Source organism: Tachypleus tridentatus, chromosome 7 (assembly GCF_004210375.1).
Source record: "Tachypleus tridentatus isolate NWPU-2018 chromosome 7, ASM421037v1, whole genome shotgun sequence".
Lineage (NCBI taxonomy): Eukaryota > Metazoa > Arthropoda > Merostomata > Xiphosura > Limulidae > Tachypleus > Tachypleus tridentatus.
In genome coordinates, this window is record NC_134831.1 from 7045105 (window position 1) to 7065552 (window position 20448).

A 20448-nucleotide genomic window follows, 5' to 3' on the forward strand; every position below is an offset into this window, starting at 1 on the left:
AATAAGAATTTTTAAAAATAAATTTCTGGAATACCATTAACATAAACATTATTAATTGGTATTTTTATCCGTTGAGCTAAAAACCGTACAATACAACTAAATGCCTCGTACATTCTCCAACGGCATTATTTACCAGTGTTGAAATTAATACAACAACGAAAGTCTTGTGCTAACAACTGAACTCATTTTTATTGGTATATAAATGATGCAACAATAAAAGCTATATATGGTACATAACGTTATCGTTACGTAATAAATGATGCAACAATAAAAGCTAGATTTGGTTAATAACGTTATCGTTACGTTATAAAAGATGCAACAATAAAAGCTATATGTGGTCAATAACGTTATCATTACGTTATAAACGGTGCAACAATAAAAGCTATATGTGGTCAATTACGTTATAAATGATGCAATAATAAAAGCTGTATGTGGTCAATAACGTTATCGTTACGTAATAAACGGTGCAACAATAAGAGCTGCATGTGGTCAATAACATTATCATTACGTTATTAACGGCTCAACAATAAAAGCTGTATGTGGTCAATAACGTTATCGTTACGTTATAAAGGGTGTCACAATAAAAGTTATACATAGACAATAATTACTACAACATTACCAAGTCTCACTTTGACTTACTTTAGTTTCCTCTCTCTGAACTTTTTACTTTACATTAAGTAACTCGCATATTTTACTTTACATATATATTTATGTAAATATATTTCAACAATTGTTTAATTTTTCCCTTTTTCGGTTGTTCATTCATTTGTTGATAGCACTAAGCCTTCATTCGAGTTTTTTTTTAATTTCATTCAAACATTTCTTAACTTCAAACAAAATCGTGTCAAATATCATGTACTCATACAGTTAAATAGAGAGAACAATGGACAGTAGTAATCCTATTGCTTATTGATGTAAATATGTCATTCTCTCAAGTTGGTTTCTACGACTATTTCTGATACTAAAACGTTGCTGGCAGTTGTAATACATACTGCTGTTTAGATCAGTACTATAATAATACATATTTATGTATCTTGTTTTAATGAAAAGGGTTTAGTCGCATAGGATACAATATAATTTCCTTTTTTGGTGGTGGAAGATATTTCTGTAGTAAACATTCATCATCGAAAATATTAATAATTTTATAAATTAAAAGTTTAAATATAAATCTACTGTTCATTTAAGCGTTTTTAAGCAGAAATATTTTAAATTTTAAAGATTTCGATTACTGTTTCACAACAATATATAAAACGAATTAATACAGAGCCCTCTGGACTTAAGAATTATTAGAATCTGTGTTAGTATCAATAAATAAAAACTATTAGGGGTAAGATAACTCGATTTCCGATTTAATGACCAGTTCTTTGAATTTCCAGCGGAAACGAAAGCCATATTTTTAGAAAAGAAAGTTTTCAATATAAAATTGTTCGGAAAACCTGGAATCAGATAGGCAGTGTTTACGATGTAAAAAATGTTTGTCCACAAAGGCCTTTCCGATAAATCGCAAATACCGCGATATTGAATTTCTGATTGTTGAAAAGAATGGAAATTGATTAGTTTGAGAAAGGAAATAATTTCGAAAATTGACTTTTTTCTACAAAAAAAAAACAAACAAACCATCATAACGTGAAACAAACTATAGGTTAAATTTTTTTTGATATATTGTCCACGAAACTAGATGTAACCAGTTAGTACTCTGAAACGATTACCAGAAGACATAATCTGAGTTCTGGGTTGGGTTTGGTAAAAATAGTTGGTAAATCGACAGGCCAGTTCTTGCTAGAAAACTGTGACTTACATCTCATGAAAGGTTTCACTCATAAACAGAAACTTTGTTAAAATTATTTCTTATCTAAAGGAGTAAGTGTGTGTATGTTCAGATTATATAGCTAGCATCATACCATGTGTGTCTGACTGTACTTCATCCAGTTGGACCTTTTAATTGTTGTTGTTTTCATTCTAGTTCCACGGGTTGTCAATAGAGGCGCTACAAACTCCAATTTAAAATGTAATAAGTCGCTATGTTTTATTATCAATTTTGTATGTTGACTCATCTGATGAGTTAATTTTAAATTGTAGATAAGATGACAAATTTCTATTCTTGTGTTTTCTTTCTTTCCAAATCCGACAGAACGAAGTCTTGTTCATATATGACTGATGGATAGAAAGTGTAAGGTGTGTACACTAAGTCAATATTAGTAGGGGCCAGGTGGTTAAGGCACTCGACTCGTAATCTGAGAGTCGCGGGTTCGAATCTCCATAACTCCAAACATGCTCGCCATTTCAGCCATGGGGGCGTTATAATTTGACGGTCAATCCCACTACTCGTTGGTAAAGGAGTAGCACAAGAGTTGGCGGTGGGTGGTGATGACTAGCTGCCTTCCCTCTCGTCTTACACTGCTAAATTATGGACGGCTAGCGCAGATAGCTTTTGTGTAACTTTGCACGAAATTCAAAACAAACCAAACCAATATTAGTAATTCCCAAAATATTGTGTTGCTTCGATTAAACGTTGTGCAAAAACAAAACCAGAAACAAACTAAACTATCATTCTCATGCAAATAAACTCGTAACTTTAAAATACTCTCGTTAAACAAACTGTAATTATAAGAAGAAATAAATTAATATGAACAAGAAAGACCAAACCTTCCCTTTCTGATTCAAGTATATTTATAACAATTTGATTTATTTTGTAATGTTGAAATACCAATAATGTGATTTAATCTTACTTTCTATAAAGTCTTAATTCTGACAGCAACTGTATGGTTTGATCTAATAATGTATAAACACCGTCTCTTGATAGCAACAATGTGATTTAATCTTACAATACATTAATATCGATTTTTGATAAAATAATGTGATTTGTTATTGTAACCTGAAAGTACCAATTTTTGATACAATAATGCGATTTAAACTTACAATCTATAAATATCGATTTCTGATACAGCAATGTGGCCAAGTGGTTAAGGGACTTGACTCGTAATCTGCGGGTCATGGCTTCGAATCCTCGCCACACCAAGAATGCTCACCCTTTCAGCAGTGGGAGCGTTATGATATGACGCTCAATTCCCCTATTTGTTGAAAAAGAGTAACCTAAGAGTTGACAATGGGTGGTGATGACTAGTTGTCTTTAACTGTTAAATTAGGGACGGCTAGTGCAGATAGGACTCGTGTAGCTTTACACGAAATTCTCAAACAAACAATACAACAATGTGATTTAATCTTACGATGTAGAAACACCGACTCCTGATAACAAATAAATGATAAGACTGTTTAATTGGCTAAATTCTCCGATACAAATATAAATAACAATAATGGTCGTCAGTTCCGTAAATTGTTGTTTTCATGGTGCTGTGTGATAAGTTTTTTAAGGCAAATATTTGTATATCAAATTTTACTTGAATGGGGCGCAGAAAGCCTAGCTGCTTTGTGCCATAAAACAACAAGTCAACCAATCAACTTTACTTAAATGGAATCCTGTGTGATATGTATTACGATTTTTACTGTAATCGATTTCATCTTTGCGAAAGTTATTTTTCCAGTTAAATTACGCGAAATTTTCTGGACTATACCTTCTTTTACCAAGGAGTGAATTTTCCTGTGAGGTAACTGTGGCAACGCATGGTGTTACATAATTTGCATCCAAGGGTGTTACACTATTTCTCTTACATCTTTGCACTAATAATAATGGATAATCGAACACATTTGAGATGAGTCACTTAGGTTCATTCAAAAAGATATAATCACATTTGGGTAGTGTAACACTTTGATTTCCTAGAAAGACAATTTTCGTAAGATAAGTACAGAATGTTTTAATCTTTGTACATGACGTGAATGCCATTGTTGGAAAGTGGGGAGAAACGTACTAAATCTGACATAGTCATTAAGAGTAATATGTGTATGTTAAAGTAAAAAAAAAGGAGGTAAGTACCCCCTCTACCCTATGTGTTAGGCGCTTACGATACATAATGAGAATGAACCTATATAATGCAAAAATACATAAGTTATTCTGGAATATTTTGAATCGTTTAAAATACGATTTCTCAAGAACAGTTTGATAATAAAAATTATTCAAGCATTAAAAAAGAAAGAAAGACCAGCCGCTGTTCTTGATCAATTTGAAACATAGAAAATTGCACTTAAAGGCTGTGGAAGTAGTTTGTGAGATATATAGTTATCATGAAACCAAAAATCTTATGTAGTTTACAAAAATTCGTTGGTCAGAAAAGTGTCATATTGAAAAAATTATGTTGTTTTCTCTTTTCTTTTCTCATACAGCTTTGTAAAGTAATTATCGAAACAAAGCTACAGTTAATAGTAAATTGAGTAATAAAAAGTAAATTATCCTTAACATGAGTTCATAAATAATATAAATCTAAATCTGACAATATGTTAATATTTAATACGTAACATACCAAGAACACGATCGACTTCTTTGACATTAACTCTTTGGAGTACAAATACATAGGCTTAACATTAACAAAAAATAACCAACTTCGTAGACATTAACTCTTTGGAGTGCAGGTACATAGGCTTAACATTAACTAAAAATAGACAACAACTCTTGGGAGTACAAGTACATAGGCTTAACATTAATAAAAAATAACTAATTTCGTAGACATCAACTCTTTGGAGTACAAGTACATAGGCTTAACATTAACAAAAAATAACCAACTTCGTAGACATTAACTCTTTGGAATATAAAAACGTAGATTTAATAGCAAAACGACCAATTTAGTTGACATAACTCTTTGGAGTATAACTGCGGATACTTTACATTAGCAGGAAAACGAGAATTTAATACGTAGACACCTAACAACCACAGGATAGTGCCTGAACTTCGTAGACATAAATTTATACAATTAACAAAATTCAACCACTTTTCACTTGTTCAACTTTTGGTCCATAACTACGTTCTAAAACGTCATATTAAAAGAGAATGTTGACACTGCAATATGGTAAGTAGAACCTGTTATCTAGAATACCCGGTCTAAGAATCCGAGGGTTCATGGTTCACGACCCGTTCCCGTAAAAAATACATTTCTTACTTTGAGGCTATAAGAGTATGGTCTATCAGTTTCAAAATTAGATACGACTTCGCAAATATTGCCCTGTGTGTAACTTCGCTCGCAATTTTGAAACAAAATAATTAATAACAGCAAGTGGTGTTTTCGTCACAATCATGGCATTTTTCAGGAAACCAAAACAAAATTTTCACTTATCTGAAATGGGTTCCAGACCTATCAGCGTATTAAATACATTTTTATTTGCTATTTATGCATCAATCTGCCAAACGTAGATTAGTATAGGATCCCTATGTATGTGGATTCCACAAGAAAAAAAAAAAGTGCACTGTGATTTGGAGTTGGAGAATCGATTTTGAATCTCTGTGGTACCAGTAAGTGTTTTCAATACTTTAAGCTGTAAGTGCGTTATAAAAGTGACGGTAAATCCCTTAGCATTTACATCAGTTATACTCTTTCCAGCCACTACTCATATGTTTCAAGTATTGTCCACTTCTTTTATCATTTTCATACGTTTTTTTAGTATCGGAATTTTAACGTATCATTTTGGGCCCTGTTATCGAGTTTTTCAACATTTTTAGGACACACGCCGCCACCAGTAACAACAGCATTCCTCTAAATTTTTTATCCTATTTGTTTTTCTGTTACTCCCATATTTTTAACATTGTTATCATATTCGTCTGTTTGTTTGAAGTAAATAAATAAATATCATCCAAGTAGCGACGCTTGAGATGAATATACAGAGAGTTGGTTGGAACACAGATATGTAGAAAACGAGAGAGTTGGTTGGAACACAGATATGTAGAAAACGAGAGAGTTGGTTGGAACACAGATATGTAGAAAACGAGTTAAATTAGTTGGTCGAAATCTTTCAAACCACGTAGATACTCGTAGAGATAAAGAAGCATTGTTACGTGTCTGACATGAAATAGAAACTGTCATTTAAACGGCTTATTTCTTGTTTTTGATAAAAATAGTGAAGAAAAATATAACCATCTTAAAATACATCATTTTTGATACTCAACGTGAATTATTGAATGTCGTGTAAAGAAAAGTAATAAATAACTTTGTAATTTGTAGCTGAGGTGTCGCAATTCGTAAAACCTTTAACGCTGATTGGTGTATTAGCAAAATAACTCTTACGTCATAATAATTATCAAATCAGTTTTAAACAGGTGGCTCTTGCAACTTTAATTGTAAATTTTGGCAGTAAGTTGGACAGTACCTGTGTAGAAATGTTCTTGTAACACTAATACTATGATACTACACACTGTCGGACAAACAACTTAAAGACCGAATTATTGTGTGTTATTGTTCTTAAATGTACTGGAAATATTTCACTAAAACTAAGTCTTTGCCACAACCAGTAATGAAGAGACACATTAAAGGGTGTGTGTGTTTTTTTATAGCAAAGCCACCTATGGTTAATTGCTGAGTCCACCGAGGGTAATCGACCCCTCTGATTTTAGCGTTGTAAATTTTCAGACTTACCGTTGTACCAGCGGGAGCACAACATTAAAGGAAAGGCTTAATAATAATTAGTATGACGGCAGTGAGAAGATGTAGGCTATTGGAAAGTGGTGAAGAAGAGTCAGTTTCTGTAAGAGACTGAAACAGAAAAGAGCAATCAAAAAACACACTATTCAATGAATAAATATTTCATTTTAGGATCTTTATTTGAAATATACAATATTCACCAAAAGCACTCAAGTTCAAACCACGCAACAATAATCTTTTACAGTTTATCTACAACCTAGATTCTACATAAAACTTTGAATCTTTCCATACAATGGATTTTCCATTAACACCCACACAGAAGGACGGAAGTAAGAAGAGCAAGACAAGCACATCTACAGAACATACGGGTATTTGGTATATACACGCTTATTGTATCCTGTTGGTTGGATATAGCTAAGCCTAAGGACAGCTCGGATCGTATGTTATTTGTAAATTTATGTAAAACAGAGTGATATGGATCTTGGTGATTATATGATATAAAAAAACTAATATTCGTCTAAGTACTTCATGACTTCAACGAGTTAAATGGCATTGCGTGATAATGTGACATCAAGAATATATTCTCAGAAAGTACATTTATGACCCATGGTTATTGTTTGCCATCCACCTTCTGCCAACGTGCGATATGAAATGTATATGTACTGCTTATGTTCATGGGTGATATTTAGATTTTGTGATCTTTATTCTATAGTTTCTTCATTTTTTATGTAACACATTTTAGGGCAATTTTGTTTTGTTTTTTGCAGTAGATGTTTAGGATGAAAACAATAATTACTGAGCTCTACGTACACTCGTGTGAAGTTTAGTTCAAAACTTGAATTCTAATTTTTATAGTAAAATTTCTTAACATAAAAGAACAAACGGACTTTGTGTTAGAAAAGTTCCAATCTTATGAAAAACACCACAATATAATCGGTATTGTTTCACCAAATATTTTCACATCACAGTTCTCGAGAAATTAATTAGTGAATAACATAAACACCTTAATATTTAAATTTTAGTCACCGGACAATTATATTTTTAGCGGGAATATCGAGATTTAGCGTGTTTGCAACACAAACCTTTTTTTTTTTTTGCAATATTAAGTTACTAGGTTTAACAATTTTAACTTTGTTAGAGAAGAATAAAAACCGTGCTGAAGGTTCTAAAAGCATATAATGCTCTCCTTCTGTTGATGTGTCGTTAAGACTAACATGGACGTCAAGTGAATTAAGGAAACAGTAATTAGCTAATACATACAATGTCTTTCCTTAAGTACAATACCAAATATAATATTACGTTATATTTAGTATACTGTATACAAACAGCATAGCTATTTACAATAAAATGACAGTAGCAGACAAAAATATTTTTTTAGAAAATAGCATTCAAGACATCAAAACACTACAAACTGACTTTTGATTGGCTGAAGCCAAACACAGTGACGATTCGAATATGAAAAGTTCGAATGTGTTTTTTCTGAAATGTTTGTTATAAATATTATTCCCAATACGCTTTCACAGAGACAGATTTCTCTCCGTTAACATTTATATATTAAAATATTCATAAAATAATATCTAGAGACCATAGGACGGATGTTTTAGTTTTTGGACGGGTTGTTGTGTATACACACGCATATTCATAGATAACTAACTACTAAATGATTTTTACTGTTTATGAAGTTTATGAGTCGTTTTAATTAACTATATGCATTACATACTCATAAATATTATATATTCATCACCATTATAAGAGGCCTAACTGCATTTCTTTAGTTTACTGACACAAGCTATAATAAGCCTTCTGACGGCGAAACTACAATCCACAACACAGAGTATAGCCAATCAGAAAAAGCAATAGCCCTTTACGTCACAGATTATTTTTTTTAATTTTATCCATACTAAAAAATAAAATTGTAATACATGTTTGGGAATTTTTCTGTTATTCGGTATGAAAAAAGTCGAATTTTTCAAAACTTTTTTTAAAATAACAAAAATGATAAAGTTTGAGGATAAACAGTAACGTTTCTATCAATGAAAATATCATATATGAGTAGTATCCATCTACTGCTTTATAAAAGATTTACTTTACAGAAAGGAAGGAGACCTGAGGATGAGGTTATTTCTTACAGTGTCATAGGAAAGTCAAATCACTTGGAAAATAGTTTCATGTGTTAACATTTATCCATAACTCATCAGACAAAAGGAACATTTTTTTTGTATATATTTACATAACAATCACGGTTAAACTCGCTCTCCAGGTAAATTTTTATCTCAAATCAACCTTTACACTTATCTTCAATCTGACAAAATCTTATTACTTTATCTACCTTATTTTTCTATAATTAATCATGTTTAATTGTTGTTAACTAGTAAGCTACACAGAGGGCTATCTTTGCTGCTTCCCCTTGCAGGTATAAAAAGAAATCCGTTAGGCTTACTATCTGAGCCAGTGTTTAAACATGTAATGTTTATAAACAGTCCCTCAATCGTGGGGTAACTGAAACTCTCTGCCTTAACCATTACATCAGATTGACTATACAATGTGTTAGGACTAGTACAAGTAAATATTGTTATCCAGTAAAAAACAAACCTTAAATCGTTTACGCTACATACACAGTGGTTTCTGTCAAAGTATGTACCAACAATGTTATAGATTTTAATGTACTAAGTATTCCACTAAAAGTAACACAAATATTTTAAGTTTATTCGCCGTGAGTACCTTATTATATAGGTATGGGTGTATTGTTTTTCATATACCCCCTGTAGGCTTAGCATGGTCTGGAGGTTAAGGCAATAAATTGACTTGCAATCTAAGGATCGCGAGTTCAAATTCCCGTCACTGACAACGCTAGCCTTTTCAGCCTTGGGGACGTTATAACTTTACGGACAATCCCCATATTCGTTGGAAAATAACAATTCAATAGTGGACGGGGGTGGCGCTGTTTAGTTGCCTTCCCTCTAGTCTTACACTGCTAAATTAGGTACGGCAATGGATATCCCTCAAGCAACATTGTATGAAATTCAAAACAAACCAACCAAATCCTTTATCTTGAAAAACTTTCAATTAATTCTTAAACAAAAACAAACTGTAGTTGCTTTAAAATGTTTACGTAATTTCGTTAGAAGGCAAAATAGCATTAATAAGTAACGTTATGCATCTGCTAAAATGTACGTGACAAAACCACGAGAAAAATTTGTTCTGAATTTCGCACGAAGCTACTCGAGGAATACTCGTTGTCGTTCCTAATTTGGAAGCCATAGACTAGATCGGTGAGGGAATTCGATCACACCAACCGCAGTTTGGGAATCGAATGCTTTAACCAATAGACCATGCCAGGCTTTCAATTAGCCCCATATACTGCCCTATAATTATTCAGTAGCGACCCTCTTTTTACATGGTCTATGTATACTTGAGAATCACTAAAATTATTTCAACAGTTCCTTTTTGATCAGTAAAGTTAACCTCCATGGGGTACGGAAGAGATCTGGAGGTCCTACGCCATTATTTAGCCCCATTAGCTAGTGGAAGTTCGAAAAGTATGGCATTGAAATTCGTGATTATGAGAAAACCCACTTGTAGAGAAAGATATATGTGTAAAAACGGCTAGTTTGGGTTGAGAAAAACTCTATATATAGGACATTGAAAATGTGATGCGTCAGTGTAAGGGCTGAAAGTTTTATAGTCCATTTTACGTGTGGATTCTCAACTTGTTGTAAGTACAATTCGTTAAACGCACGAATCCTCAATTTAGCAAACAAAAGTGGTGTGCATTCTACAATCCACCAAAACATAGAACAACTACCATAATTAGCTCAAATTTATAATTAGTCAAAAGTTGATTATAAATTTATTTTGAAATTATCTAAACCAAAGCTCTAGTAATGAAATCAGAAAGTAAATGATTGAGTTTTAGGTAACTTTGTCAAATATTATGGTTCTATATATTTCGGTTTCTTCTATTTTCTACTTTATTTTATCCAATTACAGGTTAGAAAAAATAATATTGAGCTTAACTAAAGATACAAATTAACAATGAGGCTCCAACGTTTTGAAACCATACACGAGTTTTAATTTTTGTATGCATTACTTTTGTTAATTATTGTAAAAACTAATAAGGTCTCCTAAAATATTCGTTCTTTTCCTGTTGGTGGTGGGTGGTGATGAAGAGTTGTCTTCGGTTTGGTTTTGGAATTTCACGTAAAGCTACACGAGAGCTTATTTAGTAGAGTAAGGCAACTAGTCTTCACCACCCATCCCCAACTCTTGAGCTACTCTTTTACCAATGAATAGTGGGATTGACTGTAACATTACAACGCCCCTACCGCTGAAAGAGCTAGCATGTTTAGTGTGACGAAGATTCAAACCTGTGACCCGCAAATTATGAGTCGAATAGCCTAACCACCTGGCCATGCCGGGCCGAGCTATCGTCTCTCTAGTCTTACACTGTTAAATAAAGGACGTCTAGCGCAGATAACCCCAGTGTAGCTTTGGAAGAAATTCAAAAATCAAACAAACAAAACAAATTTTTCCTCTCTTCGTATCACGTGTGTCAGCAGTAAGAGTACGGACTTACAACGCAAAAATCCAGGATAAGATAATCTGCAGTAGACACAGCAGATAGCCCAATGTAGCTTTGCTTTGAAAAAAAACAACAACAAAAACTGATAGTAAATATTAAATATAACTATGTTTTTAAAGTTCACACCAGTTTCTTTCGGTTGTACATAGTAAAACTTTTGTTTAATTCATTCATAACCTTTCCCCAGGTTCATCTGGTGTCACCAGGTGGCGTACAAGATAACACCAGATAAATCTGGTAAAATGTTGTAAATAAAATAAATAAAAAATTACTAAGTATAACTGATAAAAACTTGTGTGAAAACTGTTCATTTTTCCATATTTCTAAACATGCAAGTTTATCCAAAAAATTCCTTGCTAGATATCGATTTTAGTTCTACTTTAATCAACTATTTGATTTCAAATAATAATAAAATTGGAAATGAATAAGAAAAGTATCGCATCAAGTTTTCTCAAAATTACACTAACAAGATAATTGTGAACATAAGTTATCTACGAATGTTTTTCAGTAGTTTTAGTGCATACCTGTCTTTATATATACACAATTCACCAGTGTTTACTCAAAAGGTTACCAAGACATTAATGTAAGTTGCACAACGGAATATCACGATTAAGCTAAATAATTTCTCTTTTTTCTGTAAATCCTATCAAAATGTTTTTCTTGCCTTGTTTTGTCCATTTTTTCCTAGTTTTAACCTGGCAATACTTACGTAAAGGTTCTTATGTAGCTCGTGCCTTCCATGCTCTTTACATCTGACAACGATATGCTCTTGCAAAAATTGAGGTGAAATGACTGTCAAAGTAATATTCACTCAATTGGTTCACAAAGTTACAAAATTTACTTATAATATTTAAAACTGCTTCAGAAGAAGACATTAAAAGACCTGACTAGCATCATAATCATTAAATCTCTCGAGGTCGAGGGCGGCAGCTTCTAGAGCGGCTTTGCAGTCAGCCCAGGGTTGATTACTCGTTTCCTCTAGCGCCATCTGATGGTCGAAACCTACACAGGAAGGGCTTGCTGGTAGACACAACTCTGTTGGATATAAGACGTTTGAACCATCACCGAGTTGTTGTTGTTGACTGGGTTTGGATGAAGATGAGGACGGCAGAGGGAAATTGAGCAAAGATGGTGTCAGACACAGAAGGTCATTTTGAGTTTGCTGGAAGCTTGACCACCAGTCGGAAGAAAAGAGATTTGTAACCTGGTCAGTGAACTGAAACGTCTCTGCTGTTGGCGTAGATGAAAGGTCTAGATCATTGGGAAGAGGTGAATCGTTTATCTCGAGGAAGTCGTCATCTAGGATCAGTGGCCGTGTTTGATTCTCGCCAACTGCATCTTCTGAGGACTGGAACTTCTGAAGCGCTTCTACGTCAGAGTACTGGTAATCTAAAAGAACGTTGAGATCATCTTGTACACTCTCATCTATGGTGTACATATCTGTCTTGCCTTGGCTTAGAAAAGAAATTCCAACGTTCTTATGTTGTGAAGTCTCTGGTCCGTTGGAAATGTCTATACTGTAGTTAATAGTTTCCACGTTTACTGCAGGAGAAAGTGAAGGTGTAGACGCTGCTGTTAAACCTCCTATACTGAGAACGAGTTTATCGACTTCTCCACTTGTCCCTGCCGACGCTGGAGGAGTGTCTTGGACGGAGTCTGGTAATGATCGCTTTCGGACCTCAGTCAAATTTTTGATGCTTCTATCTTTTCGGGTTTTCTTTATAAACACGCTGTTTGTCTGCTTTTGGGCAGAACGACGCTTCTTGAAGACACCATCTACCAGTGATTTCGCGTAATTTGGATCTAATTTCCAAAATCCTCCTTTTCCAGGTTCGTCCTTACTGCGAGGTACTTTCACAAAACTCTTGTTCAGAGACAAATTGTGTCGAATAGAATTCTGAAAATAAAAAAAGAAAGAAAATGGAATAATTAACATGTCAGCTAAACGTTTTTCTTCTTTACTTAAGATGATAAAGAAACTTACTATTATGATACCGAAATTACGGCCGAAAATCTCGTTAACAGCAAGGGTACCAACTGGTGGAACTACACATTCTAATATTTAAAATCTCGCGCAAAGATACACGAGAGCTATCTGCGCTAGCCGTTCCTAATTTAGTAGTGTAAGACCAGAGGAAAGGCAGTAAGTCATCACAATCCATCGCTAGCTCTTGGGCTACTCTTTTATCAACGAATAGTAGGATTGAAGGTCACATTATAATGCCCCTATGGCTAAAATTTGCTAGCATATTTGGTGCGACGGGGATTCAAACCCTCGAATTACGAGTCCAGTGCCTTAATCACCTGGCCAATTCCGGGCCGTTGAAAAGTTATAGAAGATTCATAATACCTTAAACAACAAATTTATATTGTTAAGTAAAACAAAAAAACCTTCAGTTTACCATTGGTGAACTTAACATTCGACAAACAAAACGTTGTGTTTGTCATATTAATCTTATGAACTTATTTTATAACCTTCATTACAACGGATACTTGATCTAGTTAATTGACTAAATTATTATTTAAAGAGTTAACCTATTTTGGAGTTTTAAACATGTTGTTTTCTTTTGCTTTAGCGCAAACCCAAACAGTGGAATTTGTGCTCTCTGTTAACCTAGGGAAACTTATTAGCTGATTCTTACGTTAAAAGTCCGTAAATTTATCGTCGACTTACAATAGGGCTTATTTTGTTTTGTTTGTTGGTTTATTAGCATTAGAAAAAATTCTAACCCAGCATAAACTTAATTAACTTGACGACTTATTCTTTAACAATTGGAGGTAAAGGTTTTTTTTTTTATTGGTGGTATAATGATAGTATATGTGAACACAGTATGAATTTTAGATAAAATAGTAAATTATTCTTGATTATTTAATTTCTTACATGGCTCCTTTTGCAGAGAAACACCATTACACTTCTGGCCAAAATCTTAAGGCTAATGAATATAAAGAAAAAATATGCATTTTGCGTTGTTAGTGTGTGTGTTTTTCTTATAGCAAAGCCACATCGGGCTATCTGCTCAGCCCACCGAGGGGAATCGAACCTCTGATTCCGGAGACATACCGCTGTACTAGCGGGGGGCTGCGTTGTTAGACTCAACCACTAATTTGAGTAGAGCTTCGAAAGATGAAAATAAGAAAAGGGAAAATAAAAAAAAAATATTTTTAGCATTTAAGAGGGAAAATGTGAACACTATAAAATTAGCCTAAATACTAGCTGGTCAAAAATTTAAGACCATACCAAAAAGATGTCCTAAACAGGGTAGAAAATGTCCAACAAGAGGTATCAGTAGTGAGTTGCATGGCCGTCATAGCGATAAACTTCAAACATTCGCCTTGGCATGGTTTGCAGAAGGCTAGCTGGAATGGTATTCCAAGTGGTGAAGATGGCTTCACGAAGATCGTGCACTGTTTGGAATTGACGTCCATTTCTATAGTCTTTTCTTGCCATCCACCCCCAAACCTTTTCTATGGGGTTCAGTTTGGGCGAACACGGTGAATAGTCCAAAAGAAGCACGTTATTCGCCATGGAAAAGTCCTTTGTCCTGCTAGCATTGTGGATCGCAGCGTTGTTCTGCTGAAAAATCCAGTCATTTCCACACAAGCGAGGGCCTCTAGTCAATAAGGATGCTCTCTCCAACATGGCAATGTAGCCAGCTGCTGTTTGAAGCCCCTGTATAACCTGAAGCTCCATTGTTCCATGGAAGGAGAAAGCACCCCAGATCATGATGGAATCTCCTCCACTGTGTCGTGTAGAAAATGTCTCCGGTGGGATATCCTCATCATGCCATTAACGTTGGAAGCCATCTGGACCATCCAGGTTAAATTTCTTCTCTTCAGAGAACAAAACCTTCTTTCACTTTTCTACGTCCCATATTTGGTGCTTCTCAGCAAAGTTTAACCGAGATGTTTCGTGATGTGGAAGGAGGCGTGGCCTTTGAAGATGTTTACGGTTTTTAAAGCCTTTCTCTCGTAGATGCCGTCTCATTGTTCTTGAGCTGCATTGTGCGTTCATAAGGACCGTAATCTGGTTCGACGATCGGCTGGTGTCTAGCTGGAGAACTCGTCGAATCCTTCTGCTCAACGCCGGCGAAATTTTCTTGGGCCGACCACTTGAAATTCTCATTCCGTAATCCTCAGGGTCTTTTAAGAAATTTGCAACAGCAGTTTTACTACGCCCGATCTCACCAGCGATGGCACGTTGAGAGAGACCTTGCTTTTACAGCTCGACAATTCTGCCACGTTCAAACTCTGTCAACTTTTTAACCTTTGCCACGTTTTTACTCAATCCAACACAGGAAATGTCAGTGGGAGATGTTGACAACGCTAATGCTTGAACACAAATGACTAAATTTCATTATGTGTTTACCGATTAACGCTTCGTTTCAGTGTGGGCTTAAACTTTTTGACCAGCTAATATTTAGGCTAATTTTATAGTGTTCACATTTTCCTATTAAATGCTAAAAAAGTTTTTTTTATTTTTTTATTTTTATTTTTCCTTTTCTTATTTTCATCTTTCGAAGCTCTACTCAAATAAGTGGTTGAGTCTAACAACGCAAAATGCATATTTTTTCTTTATGTTCATTGGCCTTAAAATTTTGGCCAGCAGTGTATAATGTTTTTGATAAATAAGGGCTTAGTATGGACTGATGGTTAGGGCGCTCTACTCGCAATTTCTGGGTTGCAGGTTCGAATCTCCATCACCGAGGCGTTATAATATGACTGTCAATTCTATTATACATAAGAAAGGTAAAGGTTAGATTAAATGTGATAGACGTGTTGGCTGTGAAAAAGGTAAAAGTTAGATTAGATGTGATAGACATGTTTGCTTGAGAAAGGTAAAGGTTAGATTATATGTGATAGACATGTTAGCTGTGAGAAAGGTAAAGGTTAGATTATATGTGATAGACATGTTAGCTGTGAGAAAGGTAAAGGTTAGATTATATGTGATAGACATGTTGGCTGTGAGAAAGGTAAAGGTTAGATTATATGTGATAGACATGCTCACTGTGAGAAAGGTAAAGGTTAGATTATTGGTGATAGACATGTTAGCTGTGAGAAAGGTAAAGGTTAGATTAGATGTGATAGACACGTTAGCTGTGAGACAGGTAAAGATTAGATTAGATGTGATAGACATGTTGGCTGTGAGAAAGGTAAAGGTTAGATTAGATGTGATAGACATGTTGGCTTGAGAAAGGTAAAGGTTAGATTAGATGTGATAGACATGTTAGCTTGAGAAAGGTAAAGGTTAGATTAGATGTGATAGACATGTTAGCTTGAGAAAGGTAAAGGATAGATGAGATGTGATAGACATGTTAGCTTGAAAAAGTAAAGTTAGATTAGATGTGATAGACATGTTAGCTCGAAAAGCAAAAGGTTAGATTAGATGTGATAGACATGTTAGCTTGAAAAGGTAAAGGTTAGATTAGATGTGATAGACATATTAGCTTGAAAAGGTAAAGGTTAGATTAGATGTGATAGACATGTTAGCCTGAGAAAGGTAAAGGTTAGATTAGATGTGATAGACATGTTAGCCTGAAAAGGTAAAGGTTAGATTAGATGTGATAGACATGTTAGCTTGAAAAGGTAAAGGTTAGATTAGATGTGATAGACATGTTGGCTGTGAGAAAGGTAAAGGTTAGATTAGATGTGATAGACATGTTGGCTTGAGAAAGGTAAAGGTTAGATTAGATGTGATAGACATGTTAGCCTGAGAAAGGTAAAGTTAGATTAGATGTGATAGACATGTTAGCCTGAGAAAGGTAAAAGGATAGATTAGATGTGATAGACATGTTAGCTTGAGAAAGGTAAAGGTTAGATTAGATGTGATAGACATGTTAGCTTGAGAAAGGTAAAGGTTAGATTAGATGTGATAGACATGTTAGCTTGAGAAAGGTAAAGGTTAGATTAGATGTGATAGACATGTTAGCTTGAGAAAGGTAAAGGTTAGATTAGATGTGATAGACATGTTAGCTTGAGAAAGGTAAAGGTTAGATTAGATGTGATAGACATGTTAGCTTGAGAAAGGTAAAGGATAGATGAGATGTGATAGACATGTTGGCTGTGAGAAAGGTAAAGGTTAGATTAGATGTGATAGACATGTTAGCTTGAGAAAGGTAAAGGATAGATGAGATGTGATAGACATGTTAGCATGAGACAGGTAAAGATTAGATTAGATGTGATAGACATGTTAGCTTGAGAAAGGTAAAGGATAGATGAGATGTGATAGACATGCTGGCTGTGAGAAAGGTAAAGGTTAGATTAGATGTGATAGACATGTTGGCTTGAGAAAGGTAAAGGTTAGATTAGATGTGATAGACATGTTAGCTTGAGAAAGGTAAAGGTTAGATTAGATGTGATAGACATGTTGGCTGTGAGAAAGGTAAAGATTAGATTAGATGTGATAGACATGTTGGCTGTGAGAAAGGTAAAGGTTAGATTAGATGTGATAGACATGTTGGCTTGAGAAAGGTAAAGGTTAGATTAGATGTGATAGACATGTTAGCTTGAGAAAGGTAAAGGATAGATGAGATGTGATAGACATGCTGGCTGTTAATAATCACATCTATGTGTATGTGTTTCTTTTCAATTTGCATTTTAATTTAGTTATTTTCGTCCATTGTCTTGCACTCCTCATGTAACGTAGTAAACTAACTCTGTATGACCTGTGGAATAACTTGTGTCCAGACGTTGGTAATGGTGCTGGAAGGCATTGCAGTAAGTAGGCAATTACTTGGTCACACGAGTCTTATTTGGCTATGATTGCGTGCTGCGCTAGAAACACAGGTGCAACTATGGCACACGTGCATTAAGATCTACGTATTCAGCTACTAAAATAATAATAATAATAAAGGAATAATTTTATGTGCTTATAGAATGTTGGTCTTACTAAAACATACCCATGAAATGGTATAAAAAGCAGATGTAAAACAATGGTGGGATACATGAGGAAGGAAAGTTTATTGATTTGTCTGACTTCAGGGACCTTCTCTTCAAATCACATTGTGTTCATATGCAAAATATGTTTAAAACTACTAGCTTAAAAGAACTTAAAAGATAAACCTTTTTAATTATTTCGGAAATTTTAGTGAAAAAGGAAACTTCGAAGTAAAACATATAAACAGATCTTTTACGTGAAAAATTATAGTGTCTTTCGACGGATGAGCTGTAATTATTCGAACGTTTCTAGCTTCAAAGTCTATTTCGAGATAGAATAGCAGTTACGTTATGAAATATATTATTAATGTAATTTTACAGTATATAATCTTAAATAATATTTTTTTGAAGAGCTCGGCATGGCCAGGTGGTTATGGCACTCGACTCGTAATCTGAGGGTCAATGGTTCGAATCCCCGTGGCACCAAACATGCTCGTCCTTTCAGCCGTGGGGGCGTCAAAATGTGACGGTCAGTCCCATTATTCGTTGGTAAAAGAGTAGCCCAAGATTTGGCGATGGGTGGTGATGACTAACTGCCTTACCTCTAGTCTTACACTGCAAAATTAGGGACGGCTAGCGCAGATAGCCCTCGTTTAGCTTTGCGCGAAAATTCCAAACAAACTAAACTTTTTTTAAATATTTACCTCTCCATTTGTTTCCATAAACATTGACTAAGAGAGATTCTTCAATTACCATGGTTATCACAGGAATTGTGTTTTGCATTATTAATTTTTAAAACATTGTTCGCTGGTTTTATTGTGAAAGGTACAGTTTGTCTTTCACAAGAAACGTATTTTGTCTGTTATGTAGTTTTTCATAAAAAAAGGTTCTTTGTGTTGTTGTCCAGTTTCAAAAAAAATTTGTGTGTTGTTATCCACTTTGACGTGAAAAGGTTATTTGTGTTTGTATCTACTTTTTCACTAGAAAAGGTTTTTGTGTTGCTATCTAGTTTTCACAATAAAAGGTTCTTTGTGTTGCTATCTAGTTTTCACCATAAAAAGTTCTTTGTGTTGCTATCTAGTTTTCACAATAAAAAGTTCTTTGTGTTGCTATCTAGTTTTCACAATAAAAGATTCTTTGTGTTGCTATCTAGTTTTCACAATAAAAGGTTCTTTGTGTTGCTATCTAGTTTTCACAATAAAAGGTTCTTTGTGTTGCTATCTAGTTTTCACAATAAAAGGTTCTTTGTGTTGCTATCTAGTTTTCACAATAAAAAGTTCTTTGTGTTGCTATCTAGTTTTCACAATAAAAAGTTCTTTGTGTTGCTATCTAGTTTTCACAATAAAAGGTTCTTTGTGTTGCTATCTAGTTTTCACAATAAAAGGTTCTTTGTGTTGCTATTCAGTTTCACTTTTAAGTGTTGTTATCCGATTTCACAATACAAGTTCTGCATGTTCTTATCTTTCACGAGAGAAGGTTCTTTGTGTTATTACGTACTTATCAAAAGAAGGTTCTATGTTGACGTCCACTTTTCATGAAAAGTGTTTGGTGATTAGTTTCCAATGTCTACAAGTTTTTCTAGGAGTGTCGTGTTGAGTATTTAAACACTTCTTCAGAGTATTGTGTGTGTTTTACTTACAGCAAAGCCACATCGGGCTATCTGCTGAGCCCACCAAGGGGAATTGAATCCTTGATTTTAGCGTTGTAAATCCCTAGACTTACCGCTATAATAGCTATTATTCATAGTATAATAACTAAACTATTTTTAACTGTTATTGTCAGTTGTTAATATTTCGATCTTAACTTCGCAGGTTTAAATGTCAAACTTTGTAAAATATTATTCATACACTCCCAGAAGAAGGGCGTAAAAACCAGTAATAAAATATACGGACGAAATTGACTTAGAGCACGTGCTGTTTGGCTAACTCTGTAGAGGGTTGTATCGATAGATTGGGAAAGATGTTTTATCTATATATATATATATATATACGTGTTGCTTGTGTTATTAATGTTTTAGTGACTCATTTGAAAACTGTATTTTGTTTAAAAGTATCGTTAACTGCTCACATGGAACAGAGGAAAGTTCATGATGGGCGAAAGGAAAATCATTACATGTTTTATTTTTACTTGGCGTTAATGATTTGTGAAACGGTGTAGTTCCATACTTGATTCACAAGCAGGATATTAATGTAGTCATCACGCTATTTTAGAAGTAGGACGCTTGTATATGGGCCTACTTTTAAGGTTTTTGGTAAAACCTTTGACAACATGGACCTATCATTATTGACGAAAAGTATAGAATTACAGTCCATCAGCATAGAAAGAGAGAACCTAATACAGTCCATCAGCGCAGAAAGAGAGAACCTAATACAGTCCATCAGCGCAGAAAGAGAGAACCTAATACAGTCCATCAGCGCAGAAAGAGAGAACCTAATACAGTACATCAGCGCAGAAAGAGAGAACCTAATAAAA

At 34.4% G+C, this 20448-nt stretch overlaps 1 protein-coding gene across 1 annotated transcript in view; it reads right to left on the reverse strand.

Moving 5' to 3' along the window:
• Positions 1–6690: 6690 nt before the first annotated feature.
• The window catches only part of LOC143255048 (uncharacterized), a 57641-nt gene continuing 43883 nt past the window's right edge, over positions 6691–20448 (reverse strand). The window contains exon 3 of the mRNA XM_076510087.1: positions 6691–13000. Within this exon, the coding sequence (XP_076366202.1) occupies positions 11978–13000 (1023 nt within the window). The 3' untranslated portion in view covers positions 6691–11977. The remainder of the gene's footprint in view (positions 13001–20448) is intronic.